Source organism: Eucalyptus grandis, chromosome 7, assembly GCF_016545825.1.
Source record: "Eucalyptus grandis isolate ANBG69807.140 chromosome 7, ASM1654582v1, whole genome shotgun sequence".
Lineage (NCBI taxonomy): Eukaryota > Viridiplantae > Streptophyta > Magnoliopsida > Myrtales > Myrtaceae > Eucalyptus > Eucalyptus grandis.
Genome location: NC_052618.1, coordinates 41660696 through 41681745, shown reverse-complemented (window position 1 = coordinate 41681745; position 21050 = coordinate 41660696). Strand labels below are relative to the sequence as shown.

Sequence of the window (21050 nt, the reverse complement as noted above, 5' to 3'; positions counted from 1 at the left end):
TTGGAGAGTGAAGTGAGTTGGGAAACCTTTGAGACTTTGTGGCAATGCCAGAAACACATTGATGCCTTTCATGCTGTAGATGCGATGAGGGCGTTGCCCAAATAGGAGGGGGAAATTGACACAGCCCAGGGACAAGCATGGTCCAAGATCGTCCAAGTGATGGGGTCGTGTCCAAATAAGGACCAGCCAATAAGCTGCCCACAAATGATCCATGAATGACCCTTGATCAAAACGAGGCCGGCCCATGCGCAACACCAGAACCAAGCCCACGATCGTTTGCCTACCCATGTTAGGTGGCCCTGCAAATTCTTTTGACATACTCCCTTGGGCCTTCCCCAAACCTAGAGCCATCAAGTAGCCTAAGTACAAACTTGTAATGATGGTATAAATTCAAATACCATTGTTGGATCGGAGAGGAGACCAACGGCTAAAATTAGACTCGTCTATGTATAAATAAGGGACCCTCCCCCTTTAGTTGTACATACTAGTTCACGGGTAATACATTTGAGCTTCACTCCTATACTTCGTTCTTATGAGTTGAGTGCATATAAGGCTGACTTGGGATCGTAATCCTAAGGTCGCACAGGTGTGTGATCATTTGGAATCGATCGACCCGTGAAATTAGCATGTTCTCAAAGGTTGGTCGGATTTTTTATTGAAGTAAAAAAGAAATGAAACTTCGGTTTCTTGGGTTATGCAAAGAGGACGACATATATACTTGCATTGATTTAAAAAAAAAAAATCAATGTAATAAGTGATTTAGCCACTAGTTGGACGTTGGACGTGACCCATTTATTTAAATTTTCTTTGGTAATGTGTAAAATCGCTCGGTATTCCAATTTTGTAGATCAATTATAACATGTCCACCATTGTTTTTCTAAAATCAAGATTCATTTTCAGGTTCTATTAGTTCCACTAGAACTAAATGATTTAAAAATATTTTCTTTAAAGCAATGATGAACAAAAAAAAAATCATCTTCCATGAAAGATACTCAAGTATTAATTATTATTAATAATAAAAATATTTTTATTAATTATTTTAAATATGACAATCATAATATTTTTCAGCGCCAAAATTCGGTCCCAAACATTTCTCTCTTGCTCTACTATCGCTTTCTATCACTGAATCGAAAAAACTTGAGTACGCTTCATGAATCTCTGCTTCTTCATGGACAAAAGAAACGGTGAAATCGATCGTGCAGTTGGTGATCTCTGCTCTCGTTGCTCTGGTTTTGGTCTTGTCGGCCCTCGCCAATCAGGACGTCATGCCTTTCATGGTCACTCACAAGTAGTAGAGATGATTGATTCTCGTTCCTGTCCAATGGAATTGGTCATTTTTTTTTTCACAACTTGATGTTATATGTTTTGAATAAATAAATAAAGCTAGTTACTGTTATTTTTTGGAGAAATAATTAAAAAAATTATATGTAGTTGGTTTTGTCCGATTGAACTGAATCGCCCGGACACCCGTTTCACTTTTACAAATTGGGAACTAAACCAACACTCCTTAGAACGGGACAGAACCAGCCGGTTTGGTCTGATAAGAGTGGTCCCCGGTTCCGGTGCAATTTGCACACCCCTAACAAGAAGGCCTCTCTCAACCGGCTCAGATTCGGCGGCAGGCGTGTCTCCGTCACCATCGGCATCTACAAAGTGGGACTTTGCAGGTCAAGTCGGTTCGTGTTTGGAGGTTTTTCAGGGCATTCTGCTTATCGGATCCAGCGTCGATGTGCTTTTTGCGGATCTAACTGAGCTCATGCACGGCCCGTTTGTTTGGTTGACCTGAGGATTAGCTCGATTGGTTTTGCTTTAATCGTCGTCCTTTCGAGCTGCGTGTGCGTGTTTTTCTTTAGCAGGGAATTAGGGGTTCTGGTAATGTTCTAAGCAACAGTAGCGTGCACATCGTATCTGTCATTTGATTGCGACATTTTCATAGCTCTCTCGTTGCAAAAGAGTATGAATGCCGGATGACGCTGTCCCATGGATTCACTGTTATGTTCGACTTAGCATTATTGGGATCTCAAGAATGAGTTGAAAAACAAAGGACACAGACTAGACGTGACACGGAAAAATCCACGAACATTTCTGAATGTAGAGCTGTGGCGTGCAGTAGCTTAGAGTGTTATACAAGTGGTGTATGAGTGGACTGTTTGTATGATCAGATTGTAGCTCTGTATACTTCCCCTGGGATGTAAGTATTTCTTACAGTACTTCTCAGCATTACTCAGTCCTCACGGAGTGTAAAATGTTTACCTTTCTTCCCAGTATGGTTCGGACCATGTTTGGGATCCTATTAGTCCTATGCTCGTTGTATGTCTCTTGGGCTATAGCTCATTTGGCATGCATCAATGTTGTCCCTCGCATTAAGCTGAGAGTACTTCGTTGCGGTGGCAAAATTTAGCATTTCTTTTTCCTTCCGTTATGTCTATAGGTCTGCCTATGATGCGAGTCCTGCGGATAACAGCTGGCCATCGGATGTTTTTGCTATTATTGGTGGTAACACATCTAGGACATGAGAAAGGATTGACGGCTTCTTTTTCTTGTTTGTTTGCTCCTTCATTTGGCTGGAAGTGTGGAGGTTCATATATGTGGATTGCAGAGGTGGTCTTGTATCACACTCTTTCGAATTGGAGGCCAGAGAAAAAGGGCTGTTAGCCGGGCGCCTGCAATAATTACATTCCGAATTCGCACTAAAGCTGCTCTTCAGGTGCAACATCTACTCTAATGTGACATAATATCTCTCGTTGATCTGTGGCTTTACTCATCGGTTGTTGGTTTTAAGGAGGCCCATTCTACTCCTAAACTGCCTCTCTATATCCTCGCAGATAGACCACCACAGCAAAAGATTGACTGGGTAAGCTATTGCACTATGTCTTTGTATGTTCGAAGTGAGCAAATGCATTTTTCTTTGATGACTGATCCATTTTCTTGTTTTTCATGGAATTATCTTCTTCTTGGACGGAATTGTTGCAGGTTAAGGTACGAGTAGTTGTGATCGTGCTTCTAATCTTTCAGCTTCAGCTTAACTGGTTGTCATGAATGTCTTGCTTTTTTGTTCTAGCATCACTTTCTTGTCTGTTTCTGGATGTATACGATCTTATCAAGCGGTGAGTTTAAAGGGAAAAAGGATGTGCATCTCTATCCATAGCAAAAAAGGAGTTAGGATGCCTGGCAATATTTGCTTTAGGGTTTGATTTTCCTTATTTAGACCTTATAATCATCTAGTCATGGGCATATCTCAGTGTGAAACAACACTCTAGATTAGCTTTAGGGCCCGTTTGATTTGGTTTTGGGTAAATGACTTTGGGAAAATGTAAATACCTTTGAGGGAAAGGTGTTTTCCAAAATGCCACATTGTTTGGTAAAATGTAACCTCAAAATAATATTGGAAAATAGTTTTAGCATAAATACCATTTGATAAAACCCATATTTATAAAGGGTTTTTGCTATTTTTTTTTTAATCTGAAAATTTATTCTGGTGTAGGTTGGCCTTAGCTATAGCTAGCCAAGCAAATCTTGTTGCTGGACGGCCAAATCTAGCCTTCGGATTGCTAGATTTAGCAACTTGAGGTCGCAAAGGCCAAATCTAGCCGTTGGACAACAAGTCTAGCCTCTGGATCGCCATATTTGGTCTCAAGACGGCCATATCTAGCGGCTTTAGGTTGTGGAGGCCAGATTTGGCCTCTGGACTACTACATCTGGTGACTTGAGGTCGCGACCTCAAGCAACACCCGCTAGGGGTGTGACCTCAAGTGGCGTCGCCTAAGTCATGGGTCACGCCACCCGTGGAGGTGGTCACTGGAGACGCACGACTCATAGGTGGCGGTGGCAATCGTTGAAGAAGATTGACTCTTAGGCGGCAAATCAAGGGAAGATGAAGATGAACGGTGACGCGGATGAATAGTATAGTTACATTTCCGAAATGCCAAAAGCTCAAAGTAGATCCGAATTTATATTGAGCTTTTAGCATTCCCAATACTAACATTTGGCCAAGGGACTTCCAAAAATACTTACCAAACGCCTAATATAAAGCCCCTTGGGAAAGTTTAACCAAACGGGGCCTTAGTTTGCGGAGATTGATTTTTCAACCGGATTTTACCTCATTGTGCAGGATCACCTATATTACTTAAAATGTACGTCGAATAATTTTAGGGGTATGCTGCTAGTTGAATGATTTTCAAGACTGACAACGTACATCCTGAATGTCTAAGAGCCTTGTCCACACATTCAAACAAGATGACACACATTCATCGTCATTCAAAATTGTACCGAGTTACATGGGCATAATAAATATTTTTTATCTATATATGATCGGAATGCTCGTTTGAATATGAATTATCCGTTGAATTGCATCATGTTTCATATGGATTTGCCATTTTTGAGCAATAAAAAACCGGAGTTCTGACTTCATATCATATATAATTAGTAATATAAAAGACATGATAACGATCTGGAATTAACAAGATTATTATGGTGTCGAGAGAAAATGATAAAAACCTTCCAAGGAAGTACTTTAGGGGACCAATTGCGGAAAAATGTAGGAATTCTCAATAATTGGTAATTTGCAGCATTGAAACTCTTGGAAGCTGATGTTTTTGTCTCTTGTTGAGCAAAATTCGCGTCATTTCCTGAGACCACGCATGGATTATGGCAGAGGCTTTGCATATTAGATTTCACGAGAAATTAGGATTTTACATTATGCTCACTTTTAGAAGTTCTCTTTTCGGTGAAATAAACCCATTCTAATCACACGTAAACACTATACAATTCCACATATTTTAGACTGAATAGTAAGATAATTTCCATGGAAAATTAGCGATAGAAAATCAAGAGAGGAGACTAACACGGATCTGCAACTTCTGTTTTCACACTAAGTTTAGCCAGCAAAGAACGTATCAAAAGTACAACATTTATTTGCTGCCTTGATATCCCCTAAATATGACAAAACATTTGATTCTAACTAATGTAAAAAAGTTAAGTCACATAATGATATTAATAACTCTGATTATTCATTTTCTTGAGATGTGTGAAATTCAACCAGACTTATTAACTCCTTTATAGTTGAGGCTTTGCCCACGTGTACTTGAACTTTATCTTAGTTGTCCTGCTGTCAAATGATGCATCGAAGCGATCATAAGTGGATTATGTGATTCTGTTGTTCATTCTCTCGAACCTTGGCTCACTCCCTTAACTTTCTGAACTTGATGATTATATTAGGTTAGAGAGGGTGTAACTTCTTTTACTCTCACCACTAAGTTCAATTATTCTCTATGCACTAGTTGCTGGCATAGTATGGTTCCCTAGTTTATGTAATTTCCATCACGGTTCTCTTTGGATACTCTGCCAAAGGTTGCAAGACAATGCGTAGGTTCATTTCTGATTAGATTTTTGCTCTGTTATATGAGCAAGCAATTAATCAAACCATTTAGATAAAACATGAATAGATTAAATTTAGATAGGTCAAGAACTTACATTTAGGAACCATCATTCGCCCGTTTACCCAAATTGCAGAGATAAAGTTTTAGAGAGAGAAGTTTTTGGAAAGAATATTTTTTATTGTTGAATGTTTGGATAGTTACAAATGAGGGACAGGGCTCTCCTTTTATATAAGAAGTCTCCCATTACAACCATTGATTAACATTCGATCTAGCAGACGAGATTGCATCTCCCTATCTATCAAGAATGCTCTAGAACTAGGTACAATTACCGTCTTACCCATCCCTAAGGATGTTCTAGAAACCCTAGGCAACTGCAGTCTTCTTCAATCAAGGTCACTCCTTTGTTTACACAAACTTTGAGACCGTGACAATTACATGTTTGTGCGCAAAGTGCTTTTAACCAGAAGTATGAATCTTGGGCCGAAGCTCCGGATGCAATGGCAACCAGAATAGGAGATGCGTGGTAGTCGGTTTATAAGTGCCACGCCGGTATATATGCATCCAGACCATTTAACCAGAAGTATGGATCTTGAGCCGGAGCTCCGGATGCAATGGGAACCAAAATAGGAGGTGCGCTTGTCCATGCCGACATTTTCATTCCGACGTATGGCGTAACTTAATCTTCGCTTCCGGTATAACCATCGGCAACAGCTTGCGATCACGAACTATGACCTCCTCACAAAGAGGTCAAGTCTGATGAGACGAGAGGCTTTTGGCAAAATTGGGAACTATTATTTTAGTAGCCAGTGGCTCAATTTACCATGGTCCATGGATTTTAGGAAAACTAAACCCGTTCCATTGCCCATCTTGACGACTTTGCACGGTGCAATGTGCAACAGAGAAGGAAGAAGCTGCCAAAAACACGAGGTGGACACATTCAGGTGGACGAAGTTTCCTTTGATGGAGAAATCGCTATCTATTCTCGAAAAAATATTGTTTCCGACTTGATTATGGGCAAACCCTGGCTCGGGTTTGGGTTCGCATGGATCAGGTCCATCGATACGAGTCTCACATGATCAATGGAAGTGGTTCTCGTAAACCCCAGTTCAATTAAGAGTTTCTTCGGATTGCTTTGCAACCAAGTTGATTTCCTTCTAACCACTTAAATCCGTAAGTATCATCACGTGCCCTAATTAATATTTGATAAGTCAAATCTGTAATTTTCTCCCCCCTTTTTTTTTATTAAGAATAACTCTACAATAATCCATCGTAGGGGCATTTATTAAATAACCATATAAAATTGATCATGATACATGTAATTAATATTTTAAAATCTAAGTAATATGGTAAGTGCTTTATAGGGAATTGGGATAATTACAAACATGCAATTCGGCTCTTAAACTTTTAATTTATTCAATACAACCCATATACTCTAACTCAATATAAGACGTGATTTCTAAATTTTTTATAAATGTTCAATATAGTCAATTAATTATTACATTTCCGAATTCAATCTACTTTTAGATTATCTAGTTTAGGAATTAAATTGAACAAATTAAAAGTTTAATGCATATATTACAATTAAATTGAATTTAAAGGATCTGTACTGAATATATTAAAAATTCATGAATCAAATTGTTTCTTTAGACAAAACCGGTGAACTATTTATGTCATTTTGTCTGGATAACCTTTAACACAACCGTGACTAAAAATTTATCCACAAGGCGTGTTCTGGCCGTAGCGATTAAGAAAACCACGAGACAGGACAGGGCACGACTCCATCTCCTCTCTCTCTCTCTCTACAATTACTAACATAAAACAATAAATTCAATCGAAAATCAATGCCAGCTTGAATTTCTGCATCGTCGCAGAAAAAGCAAACTCAGGGAGAGGGAAGATGAGCTACCAGAGAGCTCCTCAGGACCCTTACCCTCCTCCACCAGGTGAGATCGATGATCGCTTTTTCTTGATCAAGATCGCTTTTTGATTTGCTGGGCAAAAGGCAAACTCCTTTCCCTGATAATCTGCTTGAGCTTTTTGGCTTGAATTATTCGCAGGGTACCCATCTGCTCCGCCTCCGCCGCCGGGTTACCCCTCGGCCCCGCCGTTCAGGGCTATCCGTACCCGGGGCCGCCGGGGCCGCCGGGGCCGCCGCCGCCGCCTCGGCCTCCCTTCGAGGGGTACCAGGGGTATTTCGCCGGAGGGTATCCTCCGCCGCCGCCGCCCCCGTCGCTGCCTCATTACCACCATCACCACAATGATTATCACCACTACGATCATCACCACTACAATGATCAGCCGGGCTGTGCTTCCTTTTTGCAGGGCTGGTATGATGACTCTCTTTGGGCAGTTTTGGTTAATTTTTTCCCTCTTCCTTTTGTACCTTCAGCTTTTGTTTTTCCTGTTGGTAGGTGAATTATGGTGATGTTATTGACTTAGTTCCTGAGAATTGCATGAGGAGAGGAGAGAAATGTGTTTTTGATTGTGGTTATGGTTGCTGCTTTTTAATAGTTATGGGCTTCTGGTTTAATCTACATTGGAGAGAAGGAAAAATGATGCGAAGTTCATTGGTCTTTTTGTTTCATCAATGTTCACTCTTCCTGTTGTTAACTGGGACACTTGGTTTTTGCAATGAACTTGAATCTGGGCACCTGGAAGTATTCTTGCTGAGATTGGAAAGATTTCTTAGGATGGAGAGGAGTTGAGAATCGAGAGAGTTCAATCTAAAATTAACATGATTAGCATTTACAGGATGCTGGTGTGAGCAATCAGGTTTCAAATGTCTGACTTGAGTTAGATCAATGAGGTCTTTATTTGTTCTGCTAGCACCCTTGTTTTTGGATGAGAACAGCATGTTTGGAGCTCAACTGGGAATTGCTGACTATGTGCTGGTTGAGGACCCAAAGGATAAGCCGTATCCATCCTCTCTTTTTGTCTCCTCATATGAATTTTCACAATATCAAGATGCTGCAGTGAGGCATGACACCTTTATGTGAACCATGTTTTTGGCAGTGGGAATATCATTGACGAGGATCATTTTAGTTTGTGAGGGATGGTCAGTTGTCATCAACGAGCTTTCTTTCATCCTTAGTTGCTGTTTAGTTCTACTCTTCCAGTCATGAAAAGAAATGATAATTCTTGTAGTCATAGCTGGAGAAACTTCTCCACTCTCAGTTTCCTTTGTGAAAGCTCTTTAAAAAGCTTTTTATTATGTGGTAGAAATTGATGCACTTTGACTTTTACTCTGGCAAATTGGAAATGATTCGGTAACTTTGTGGTTTTTGTGTTGTGCAGCTTAGCTGCACTCTGCTGCTGCTGTATGATGGAGGAATGCTGCTTCTTTCTTCGCTGAAGATGGATGAATTATAAAATACCCAATGCGCTGGGTGGTTCCTGTTTGTGAAATTGTCCATGAACTGCTATTATTGAAGAATATTGTTGAATCTGATATCTCTCTGTTATAGCTGTTTGCTGAGAAAGAAATGTTGTTCCATGTTTATTAAAGATTTGTGGAGTCTGAAAGCTGACAGGCTTTTTACTGTTAATAGTATATATGCAATTTTCATATCAAAGCAAGGAAAGAGTATTGTTGCTAATGGCATACATATAATATCCATCATAATTATATATGTCTTAAACACCTAATATATATATTGGAGCATACTATTGTAATCTTTGAAACTTGTAACTCAAAAACTGATACTAATAGTGGAGAGATTGGTTAGCAAGGTATTGTGGTTTTTCCCATTCTGATTTTTAAGGAGTATTTCATGTAAAAATTCGCGTATCGTTTTTTATTTTGATTTTGATTTTTCAATATTTTTCGTTCCTAACAACTGGTATTAGAGCTTGGTGAAATAATGGGTGCAATGAATATGGACAAAGAGAAGGTGATAAGGACTTTGGAGTCTAGAAAATGCAAATTGAGAATGTGTTGTATGATAAACTAGATTCAATCGGGTTGGAAAATTGAGAATTGTTAAATCGACAAAAATTGGGTGCGAATCGTCTCACTTTGGTGTAAAACAATGCCTTCAACATCACCAATGGGAAAACAATGATGGAATTGATGAGGGCTTTGTCAAACATGTACAGTAAGCCATTTGCGTCAAATAAGGTATGCATGTCGCATTTGTCTTTTCAAGCTAAGGATGGACGAAGGTAATCCTATGTGAATTTTATGTGATCATGACTCAGTTGAGTTGGGTAAAAATCAAATTTGATGACGAGAGAAAAGTTATAGTTTTGTTATCCTTTCTATCCGAAAGCTAGAGTGTAACTATGATTGCACTAAGCAATTTGTTTAGCCAAAAAAGGATAAAATTTCAAGTAACATGAAATATGATTCTTAGCAAGTATACCCATAGAAGAGAATTGGGTGAATTTTCGAGCACTACCTTGAATACCGAAGGTAGAGGAGGAAGAAATCAATGAGGTTGGAACAAATACCATGGTAATCAGAGTCTAGAGGGAAAGCAAATTGAGATCTCGTGGTGAAATAATTTGCTAGAATTATGAAAAGAAAGGCTATATGAGACAAGATTATAGAGCCTCGAAGAAGAAAATTAAGTATTGAGATTGAAATCGGGGGGGAGGAGGAATCTGTGAGCAGCAATTTTGTTGCTAAAAAGTTTAGAAAGGATTATCTTGTTAATATGAACCTTTGGATATTATTGGGAAGGTTGATGGTCATAAAAAGACAATAGCAGGTATCCGTGAAAGGTGCAAGATGTCGAATTTATTTCTAACCTTAGGAGAAATTTGATCTTTCTTTGTCAATTAGAGAGCATCTCACACAAGACTATTTTTGCGGACCATCATCCCTTGAAAATTGTTAAAGGTTAGTCATAGCATGAGGAACAAAGTTAGGAACACCATATCGGACCGAAAGCATTAGAGATACACCAACATTATTGAGAAGCTTATTCGAAATGTGGCACTGTAGACTTGGACATAAGTGAAAAGGGAATGAATATGCTAATATCGAAGGGAAAACTTTCTGATTTGAAGTCCACGATATTGGTTTGTGTGAGGATTATGTTCTAGGCAAGTAAAAATGTGTCAATTTTTTGAAAATTTAGAGAGGACCAAATAAATTCGATGTGTTTACCACTTTTAAAAGATATAAAGCTAAAGTAGAGAATGAAATTGGTCTAAAGATTAAATGCCTAAGGTTTGACAATTGTAGCAAGTAAGAGAGCAAGTGGTTCAAGCAGTTTTATGTAGACAACGAAATTGGGATAATAAGAATAGTTCCCAACAAACAGCAACAAAATCGAGTTATTGAGAGGACGAATGGAACTTTAAATGCGCGTGCAAGAAATATGATGATACATGCAAGATTATCCAAGACATTTTGGGCGTTGCGAGTAGATACATAACTAATCTAGGAATGAAGTATTAGAAAGTTATAAAGTAGCTATTAAGATACCTAAAAGGCATTTCAATCATATCACTTGTTTCTTTCAAAAACATTGTAACTTTACAAGACTAAACACTATGACATTCATTGGTGTCATGACACTCATTAGTGGATCGATGAGGGTTGATCGCCCTTGTGTTGACAATGCGAAGGGGTTGCACTGCCCTACATTTACTCTTTACTTTTAATATTTGAAATTTTTAGTGATTCTTCATTTCTAATTTTAGATTTTTTTTTTCTCCTAATTTGAGTTTTCTTTAATTTTCTATTTTTTTAATATAATAATAATGAAATGACGTCGTTTTGTGCTTGAAGAAGCTTCATCATCACATTAGCAGCAGCTATATGGGTTTGAAAAAAAGCGTAAAAAAAAAATCAACGCTGGAAATTTTCCGTCTATAAAAGGCTAAAGGATGTAACGAAAATCCCAAAGTGCATACTGTAGATAAGTTTAAAGATTTGATTGAATAAAAAGGAGTTTTAAGACTAAAGTGATTAACTAAAACAAGTTTCAAGACTTACACCGATATGAACTTATATCTTTTATAAAGAATATGTCTATGAACATTTCTTGTTCCTACAGCAACCAACTTGCATCGGATTGTGCTCTTCAAAGAGCAATTCTTCTTAAAATGTGCGAAGTCGGAATCCCATTATAGAGTTGGCTACAAAGCTATTCTTCCTATAGTGCTTCCTTTTCTTGGGAATCAAATACCGCCGAACATGCCCAAGGAAATTCGACGATGCTCGGTTCCGTGTAAGCCAAGCCCGTGATTCGACATGAATCCTATTCCGAACTGAATAGGCCCAGAACAATCACGCTGGGCCGAATGTGTTCATTGGTCTAGGCCAGCCAGCTAGGCCCGGAAATTCTAGGGCCCAAAATGTTTGGGCCGAGCCCATTTTCCTATAAAAGCCCGGCTTGCCCAACCCATTTGTATCCCCGTAACGTCGTGTTTGAAAGATTGGCCTCTTGTCTACCGTTAGACGTGTTCAATGGGAACCACAGCTCGGCCCCCTCCCCCAAAGGCCGAAGAGGCTCGACGATTTTATATCAATGTGCGTTCTTACGTTACATAGGTGACCTCGCAACACATCGGGCTTGGTGCGGGCTCACCTAGAAATAGACCTGATCATGAGGCGTGTTTGGGCAGGCTCGGGACGGACCTAGCTCTTGGCGTAACAAGTGCAGGTCCTGTCCGGTTCAGGACTAGCTTTCGGGGCCAGGGCCGACCATCAGATGACCAGCAAGACCCATGCCAGTCCAGGCCCGCCCAATTATTTGGGCCAATCTTTTCCAACCCAATGAGCATTCCGGTTCCTCTGGCGTGACAAAAATCTTTGCAAACGGTGTAATCATCGGCGACGACTCGTGATCGACGGCAACACCCTTTGCCGGACATCGCAAGTGGATTAAAATTTTCGGAGGACAATCTTCACGTCCCCTTTGCTTTTCGCCTCGTGCAGTAAAGAACTAAGACCCATTCACGAAACAAGTTGAATCTAGCTTATTTAGAATCATGTGAGTAATACGGATAGAAAGAATTAAGATCCATTCAGATGTTTCGAGAGCCTTCCCAAAATTCATCAAACACAAACTCTGGATACAAATTTTGCATGATCAATGAATGCGAGTTTAAACAACGGTTTCTCCAGATCCCTGTATGAATTGAGGTTGAGTCTATGACTTTTTTTTATAAAAAAAAATCGATCTCTTTTTTGGAATAGCTCAAAATTGAGTCAATTATAACAATCCTTTGGGATATTCCATTAAAGAGATGAATAGGGAAGTTTGCCAACTCGTTGCATCGATTATTCTTGTAATATGCGCAATCAACATTTCGAAATTCTGGATCATTTTTTTTTTGGTGGTTAAGTGTTATTAATAGTGTACTAAAAATGCTTGTTTAACGAAACCAACGGCGAGCACGACAGACAGTTGTATACCGGCGTGGCGGTTAAGAATGCCACCCGACAGGACACGACACGACTTCATCTCTCTCTCGATCTCTCTCATCTCTCGCCATTTACTAACATAAAACAAAAGAATCGATGGCGGTTTGAATTCTGTCGTCGTCGTCGCGGGAGGAGGAGCAAGAGAAGATGAGCTACTCCCAGATAGCTCCTCAGGAAGCTTACCCGCCACCAGGCGAGATCTCAAACCCCCCCTTCTTTTCCACCGCGAACGCTTCTTTCTTGATGGGGAAATGTAGTTCCTTCAGCTGATGACCCTGGTCGATCTTCTTCTTTTTCTTTATTCTCGCCTTTTTCGCAGGGTGCCCGCCTGCTCCCCATCCGCCGCCGGAGGCCTATCCGTACCCTCCGACGGTGGGGCCGCCGACTCACCCTCCCTTCGAGGGGTATCAACGGTATTTCGCCGGAGGGCATCCTCCGCCGCAGGCGCAGCCGCAGGTGCAGCCGCAGCCGCCTCCTCATTACCACCATCACCAACAATGTGATGATTTTTACTATTATGATCAGTCGGGTCGTGCTCCCCTTTTGCAGTGCTGGTATGATTACTCTCTTTGGGTGGTTTTGGTCGTTTTTCCCTTTTCTTTTTGTACCTTCATATGCATGTTTCTTTTAGTAATTTAACGGGAAATTATTGCATGTTATCGACTTAGTTCTTGAGAAAATGTACGAGGACTGGAGAGAAATGTGTCTTTCCGGTTGTTGATAAGGTTACTGCTCTTTACTAGTCAAGGGCTTCTCGTGTATTACTTATTGAAGAGAAGGAAAACCAATGCAGAGTTAGTTGATTTTTCTGTTCAGTCGGGTCTGTTTGGTCGATGTTCAATTTTCTTATAATGTCAATGGGAACATTTGGTTTCCGCAATGAATTCGAATCTAGGCACAAGGAAGATTCTTTCCAAGATGAGAAAGGGATATTAGGATGGAGAGAGTTTGGTCTGAGAGTAGTACGATTAACATTGACAACCTGCTGGTGTGAGTGGTGTTGGAGCAAGGTTTCACGTGTCCAGTTTGAGTTGCATCAATTCCGCTTGTCAATTGTCCTGCTAGAACCCTGTTTTTGTATAATACGGCATGTTATTGAGCTCAATTAGGAATTGCTGACCACGTTAAGAGTTAAGCTGTTTCCACCCTCTTTTGTCTCCTTGTAATGAATTTCGCAATATCAAGATGCTGCTGTGAGGCATGCAGAGATTTACCCCCGTTACATTTATGTGAACCATGTTTTCAGCAGTAGCATTATCATAGACAATGATCTCTTTTGTTTGCAAAGGATGCTCAGTTGTCGTCGACAAGCTTTTTCTCGCACCGTAGTTGCAGTTTAGCTGTCAATGTTCCAGTAATGAAGAGAAATGATAATTCTTAGTAGTCATAGCTCGAGAAACTCTAACGCTCTTGCTTTCCTTTGTGAGGCTTTCTGAAAAGCTATCCATTATGTGGTGGGAATTGATACTCAAGCTTTTGACCTTTTTTCTGGAGAATTAAGAAATGAGTCGCTAACTGTGAGGTCTATGTGTTGTGCAGCTGGGCTGCGCTCTGCTGCTGCTGTATGTTGGAGGAATGCTGCTGCTGTATGATGGAGGAATGCTGCTGCTTTTTTCGCTGAAGGCAGATGAATTATGATATTCGATACACTGCCTATGGATTGCTATCATTGAAGAATTTAGTTGAATCTAGAATATCTTTGTCATATCCGTTTGCTGATAAGAAACAGTGTTTCATGCTTAGTCGCCAGCGGAATTAACTGCAGTGTTTCCCCGTCAATGTACATGAGAAAGATTCTGTGTAAAACTATGCACTTCTGGGACAGTCGATGCGGTTGCTTAATTTCTTGACTCCTTTCTGCTCGAATGAGCAAGTGTGGTTTGGCCTTGAAGCCTCTCTGGGTGACCTTTTTGGCTCTCCTTACCTCGAATCCTCGATTTTAACTGGCGTTCCATGAAAATGCCAGACAATCATTGGCATACAACACCTTACAACATGTGCTGTCGGCAGCCATGCATCACCTGTGTCCGCATTCTCAAAGGCACACCTCTCTTTCAAGAGGATTCACAAGCCCTATTAAGGTTCTTCGCTTATCGAATTAAATCACATCCTCCACTGCTATTGCAAGCCTCTATCAATTCCTTCGAGTTTCATTATTGTGAACGTACTCCCCAAACAAAATACTTAATGAGTTAGCTACAGCATTAAATGGGTCAATACACACAATACCCAGTATCCATCGTTTAAAGTTAGGACTATTAGGGTATCTAATCACGTTCACCCCTAATTTTTGCCTCTCATTTTTGCCTCTCAATATTAGTGTCGGCCCAGTAAAGTGCTTTCGCTGTTGATATTCTTTTCAATCTTTACACATTTCACCACTCCACCGAAAATTCCCTCTGCCCCTATTGTACTCCAGCTCGGTAGTTTCCATCGATTCCAAGGTTCAGACTTGAGATTTGATGGTGGACTTAAAAAGCCACCCACACACACTTTACGCCCTATCATTCCGGATAACGCTTGCCTTCTTTGTATTACCGTAGCTGTTGGCACAAATTTAGCCGATGCTTGCTTATTTCCCAAATATTATCGTTGCTTCTTCTCCGAGAAAAGAAGTTCACGAGCTGTGGGCCTCCTACCTCCACGTAGCAATGCTTTGTCAGGCTTTCGCCCATTACAGAAAATCCCCCGCTACTGCCTCCCGTAGGACGTCTAGGCGGTGTGGAAAAATTGCAATCCTCACCGAGTGATCCATATGAACGTGGTTCTGCGCCGTGGCTCATTTTCATAGCTCAAAGGAGACTACTTCACATGAACTAATGGGATCCGTCTTCTTCCTTGTGCTCGTCCACTCTCGTTAATGGGAATTCTTGCCTCCTTGGCAATCTTAACATAGGCATCTTTCTTGTAACTTTCTATCATCCATTTTGGTGGTGATTCAATCGTGACTCCTTGCCAATCTTAACATAGGCATCTTTCTTGTAACTTTCTATCATCCATTTTGGTGGTGATTCAATCGTGACTCCTTGCCAATCTTAACATAGGCACCTTTCTTGTAACTTTCCATTATCCATTTTGGTGGTGATTCAATCGTGAATGCCTTTGAATTAGGGAGCATACATTCAACTGCGATCTACTTGAGCAGGATCAGAACCAATTCTTACTACCGCTTAGCAGAAGCAAAGGAAATGTCTGACAGAACAATTAAGTAACGCAAAAACTAGAAATTTTCCTCAGACTATGAAATGAATAGTTCTGGAGACACCAAAAAGCTGCTAAAATCACTGCAAAAGCATTCATAATAGGCCCACATCAGTTCACAATTCACAGCTCCAGTTAACTTCCTGGTCTTCCCACGTTACAAGAGATTATAATTGGAGGCAGAACGCCCTGTGCCAGCGTAGCTAAAGACATCTAGAGGGGGCGGGATGTCATATAATTAGCATAACGAAATCAATCAGTACCGTGCACTGCATTTCCCTTTATACTAGAACACGTTTCCACTGAACTTTCATTACACCTAAAACAATGACCTAAAAGTTTATTCCAAACCAGTAATATCACAGAAAACTGCACCCTGCCTCACCAACCAGCATGAAGACTTAGCATCTTTGAATTCATCGTGCTAAAGAAAAATCTATTTATAACTAGAAGCACATTAGAATCTCTTCTGAATAAAATAAAAAATCACCATACAACTAAAAATCCACAAATTACGAGCCTAAACGAGGTACAATGATGGTACAACAGGAGATTTTGAGGCAAAGCCATGGCAATGAACCTCAGGGGAACCCTACAATGTCCAAACATGCTCTGGTGCATCCTTCCTCGGCCCCACCAAGGTTCTGTAGAGGTACATCCTTTCTACTTTCTGCTCATCATCAATGCAATCCTCCATCTCATTGTTTTCATTGATAATCTCCACGTTCAGCCTCGGCATCTTCTTTGCCAGGGTTTTGCAGCCTCCAAGGGTAATATCGCACGACGACATCCAAAGGGATCGCATTGTTTCATACTTTCCCACGTCCGTCAGAAGTGCGATGTTACCAAAGGGGCAATCCCTGATTTCCAATTTCCGAATCTTCTTGCACCCATTTAACACATAAAGCATTCCCTTGTCGTTGTCCCCAGCAAATGCAATAGAAAGCATCTCAAGCTGTTCAGCGAATGTGCCAATATAATTGAAGACCTGGTCAGTAAGAAGGCCAGAAAGTGACAAGCGCCTGACACCCTTGCATGACTGAACAATAGCTCCGAATCCTTCGTCAAGAGGCTGATTGGTTGAAGAATCCGGTTTTGTGGGCTCGAGGATGCACAACCTGAACCGTATGAAATTAGGGCAGTTCTGGGCTACAATTTTCAGGGCAGCATTTGTCATCTGCTGGCAGAAGTACAGCAATGAGTTAAGCTTTGGACAACCTCTGGAAATAGCAACCAACCCTTCTTCGGTCACTGCAGCATTTCCAACTCCGTAAGGATCAGACGGAAAAACCCTCAATTCCTGTAGTTCTTTGCAGCTTGAAGCCACGACTCCCAGCCCTTTATCTCCTATGCAGTCAAGTATCTGCAAAATTTAGCCACAGATTGATATGAAGACGAATTTTAGTCCCAGCAACATAAATATGAAAATTAATTTAATGTTCAGCTAAAGGCTAAAAGATATCACACCCATAAGCGCTGCAGCTTTCTGCAATGACGGATTAACTTAGTTAGCTCACTTCCAGGGATCCCAGGAGCATAACTAAGATTCAAGGAGGTCAGGCCTGAACATATTGGATAAATAGCTGGTAGGCAGTACGCAGAAACCTCCAAGAATCCGGATAAGCTCCTCATAGATTTGCATTTTTCAATTGCTGTCACCAACTTGTTGTAGGTTTCAGAATCTGGGTCATGGACAAAAGAGCCCACGCCTAAGTCCACCAACTGAGGTGCTCGGACCAGGATCTTCTGCAGCGTGTCAAGAGGGACAGCACGGCTTAGCCTCAAGCTCTTGAGATATGGAGATCTTGCCACAAGCCTCTCAAGTGCTGCTAAATTTATATCTCCTTTTAAGCATGCAAAATTTAGGGACACAAGAGAGGTGCAGCTATCAGGAAAGCAGTTTAGCCACTGGCCTCTATGATCCTCAACTTCATTTTCTTGCAAGTCCAGCTCCCTAAGAAACCTAAAATGTCCCAAGTTCAAAGAAGCAAATTAGGGAAGAATAGAAGCCAAATTCAATCAAGTCCAATTATGCATGCTGATCCCCATCATCAAATCCATTCTTTTTTACTGCATAGAACCTCATCTTATGAGAACCCTTCCCACAACAGCACAGTATGAACTATTGGATATGTTGCACCATCCACAGGCCATGATAAACTCGAACACTATGAAAGCATTTTAGTTTTGCTCAAGAAAGAACAAGACCGACTAAGTCTACCTTTATTTAATTCTTAAAACAGAAAACAAAACAGAAATTAGGAGATTGGTAAAGCGTGAAAAAACCAAACATATGCTGCCATGCAATGCTAGCATCCAGAAGGGTCAGCTCGCAATGCTGCTAGAAAATTAGCCATGCAAATTTATTCATTCTTATGTCTATGCAATATAATGCTAGCTGGCATGACCACAAAAAATAAATATAACGCAGATAGCACTCTCCAGAATTGTACTAGCATATCAGAACCATCAGCCTCAAACAGAAAACTACAGCTACCCAACATCTACATTAGAGACCACAGGTTCCAGCCACATAAGGCTGCACAACAAGCATTGGATAAAGGCAAGACGAGCGCATGCAGAAGGATATAACCAACCAATGAGAAATTGCTAGTGACAGGTAATGAACAGCATAGGGCCTTCTAATTCATGTGATGCACAGCCATCAGCACATTCATCCCATTTTGGTCCTTCACGCAGCTATGCTTACATTCCCCATCAATGAAATGCGTGACACTGGCATACCTCTACCACGACATGGTGCATGTGTACTACATTCTAGTTGCTGCTTACAAATCAGTCAGCATGACCTGTACACGTGCAACACATTCCTGTATATGAATCCACCAAGTTTTCTATGCGCAATTAAGTTACAGAGCAAACTAGTAACCAACTAAACAATCAACAAAGTATGGCAGATATACAAGGACACAACCAGCATATACATAAATAGGATTATATAAAGAGACTACATGCTAAAATGTATACACCCCAAGGACTGTGACAAGCAAATCACAGATTATTCAGGGCACGACATTGAAACATCAGAGTTAATAAACAATAAGGAACTACTCAGAGTCCTCACCTACAGTTGGCTGCTATAGCCGCAAGGCCATCAGTAGTGAACCCTTCGCAGCTAACAAGAACCAAGGACTTGAAATTTACAAACGATCTCGAAATCAGCTCAAGACCATCATCTGTAACCACCATCCTCTTCAACCTGAGCTCCTCCAAATTAACCTTACTCCTAGCCAATGCATCGATCCAAGGGTACACGAACCCTCCCCAGTCAGGTGGCACTAGATTGAAGTCAGCGAAATGGGGCTTCCCCTTCAAAGTGAGCGACCTTACCCCCGGGAATCTCGCGATCAATCTCTCAGGACTTATCGCGTAGCAGTTCCCGATAAACACTCTCTGCCTGCTAAGCCTCTCGATCCTATACCAAGATTTACACACTAAAGAGATCACGTTGCGGTCCCTGTTCGACGTCACAAAGTCGAACACGTGATCGATAACTTCATCGGGAAAATAATTCATCTTCCCTTACCCAAGTGACAAATCCAATTCCCACGACTGCCCAGGAAAAAAATCCCAACTTTCAAACGAAATGAGCCCTCAATCCATCCCTCCCGCAGGAAGAAAGAAGAAAAAAGAACAGAAACCCTAACGAAAAAAACAGCCGGGGGGCGGCAAAAACAACCTAATCCCAACACAACCCTTCGCCCCAAAAGAACCAAATAGCTCGGAGACAAAAAAAAAAAAAAAAAAAAAAAAAAAAAAAAAAAAAAAAAAAAAAAACAAATGTACAGAGATTAAGCTACTACAACCTGCGAACTGAATCCAAACCTACCCAGCTAAGAAAAACCCAGATCTAAACGCTTAAAACCGCGCGAGGCTCGAGAGGAAATGGCGACGGACAAAACCCAGAAGACCCCCCCTCACATATCTTCCCGATTCCGATTAGATCTGAACGGAGAGAGGAAAAGACAGACGCTGAGCAAATTCCGGCCCGAGAGAGAGAACGAACGGCTTTCTGGGTAAGGAGCAGAGAGCTAGGAAAGAGAACAGAGAAAGAGAAAAACCCCCCCTTTCTTCTTCTTCTTCTTCACCTATCATCTACGAATCAAGAAGTCATGATGATGATTGCTGCAGCAGCTGCAGCAAGCAGCAGCAGCTGAGAAGAGGGAGACCCAAAAAAACAAAAAAACAAACAAAAAAGACAAGACAGGAAGAGAAAAAGATAAGCAGAGCTCCCGAATTTCTCAGATCGCAGAATCTACAATCTCCATAAGTAGATACAAATCTCCTCAATGACCCTGAATATACAGAGCTCTCTCTCTCCTCCTCCTCCTCCTCTCTCTCTCTCTCTATCTTTCTCTCTCCTCTGCCCTCCTCTGTGTGAACCGCAATGCTCTTGTTCGAGTTGAGCTCAGCTCGAGGAGAGAGAGAGAAAGAGAGAGAGAGGGGGGCAGTGAAGCGAACGAAGAGAGAGAGAGGGGCAGGAAAGGCGTGAGCTTGACCACACCCCTCAACCCCTTCCCAAGTAATCATGGTTTGCGTACCCCCCGCGAGCGGCAGGCTCTAACCACGGTTAGATCGGACGGCGGCGGAGGCGTGTCGGGGAGGGGACGGGACGAGATCCGGGCCGTCCGTGGGTGGACCAGCGATGTAACATGCATGTGTCCTTATCTTCTCCCTCTCTGGCCGGGGTAAGAGAGAGAAAGATAGAGAGAGAGAGAGAGAGAGAGGGGGATTGGGGGCCAGAAAAGTCTTCAGTCGTGTTCCGCTTGCCGAAAATGACACTCGGTCTCGCCCGAAATTACGGCCCCGTGCCACTCCTGCAGATAAGACCACCCGGGGGCCGGGCCCCGCCCACGCGCCCCGCCCCCCGCGCGTGGGCTCCACTCGCCGGGTCGGGGCGCGTGGTCCCCCCGGCCCGGACCGCCGGGAGGAGGAGGGCGAGTGGCGCGTGGTTCCGTACTCGCGCGGAGGAGATTCGCCCGGTTGCTTGTGGGGCTCGGCAATTGTCGTGTCAGAAAACAAATTATCGCTCCCTTTTTTTAATCTCCTTTTTTTCTCTTTTTTTCTTTTCC

General features: G+C 41.6%; 3 protein-coding genes across 3 annotated transcripts; 2 read left to right on the top strand and 1 right to left on the bottom strand.

Annotated features, from left to right (window-relative positions):
• Window positions 1-7275: 7275 nt before the first annotated feature.
• Window positions 7276-8954, top strand: LOC104453540 (cysteine-rich and transmembrane domain-containing protein WIH1). The gene is given in 4 exon segments (XM_010068124.3): window positions 7276-7321; window positions 7436-7483; window positions 7486-7705; window positions 8673-8954. Coding segments are annotated over 4 exon segments (372 nt in total). The 3' UTR covers window positions 8731-8954.
• A 3839-nt stretch (window positions 8955-12793) lies between these two features.
• LOC120295312 (cysteine-rich and transmembrane domain-containing protein WIH2-like) lies at window positions 12794-14623 on the top strand. The gene is made up of 3 exons (XM_039316331.1): window positions 12794-12949; window positions 13076-13310; window positions 14296-14623. The coding sequence occupies exons 1-3, from the start codon at window positions 12904-12906 to the stop codon at window positions 14375-14377; spliced, it is 363 nt and encodes a 120-aa protein (XP_039172265.1). The 5' UTR covers window positions 12794-12903; the 3' UTR covers window positions 14378-14623.
• Window positions 14624-16231: 1608 nt separating this feature from the next.
• Window positions 16232-20459, bottom strand: LOC104453539 (protein AUXIN SIGNALING F-BOX 2). Its single transcript, XM_010068123.3, has 3 exons — window positions 19043-20459; window positions 17425-17920; window positions 16232-17320 (listed from the first exon to the last, which is right to left on the bottom strand). The coding sequence occupies exons 1-3, from the start codon at window positions 19492-19494 to the stop codon at window positions 16550-16552; spliced, it is 1719 nt and encodes a 572-aa protein (XP_010066425.1). The 5' UTR covers window positions 19495-20459; the 3' UTR covers window positions 16232-16549.
• Window positions 20460-21050: the final 591 nt, after the last annotated feature.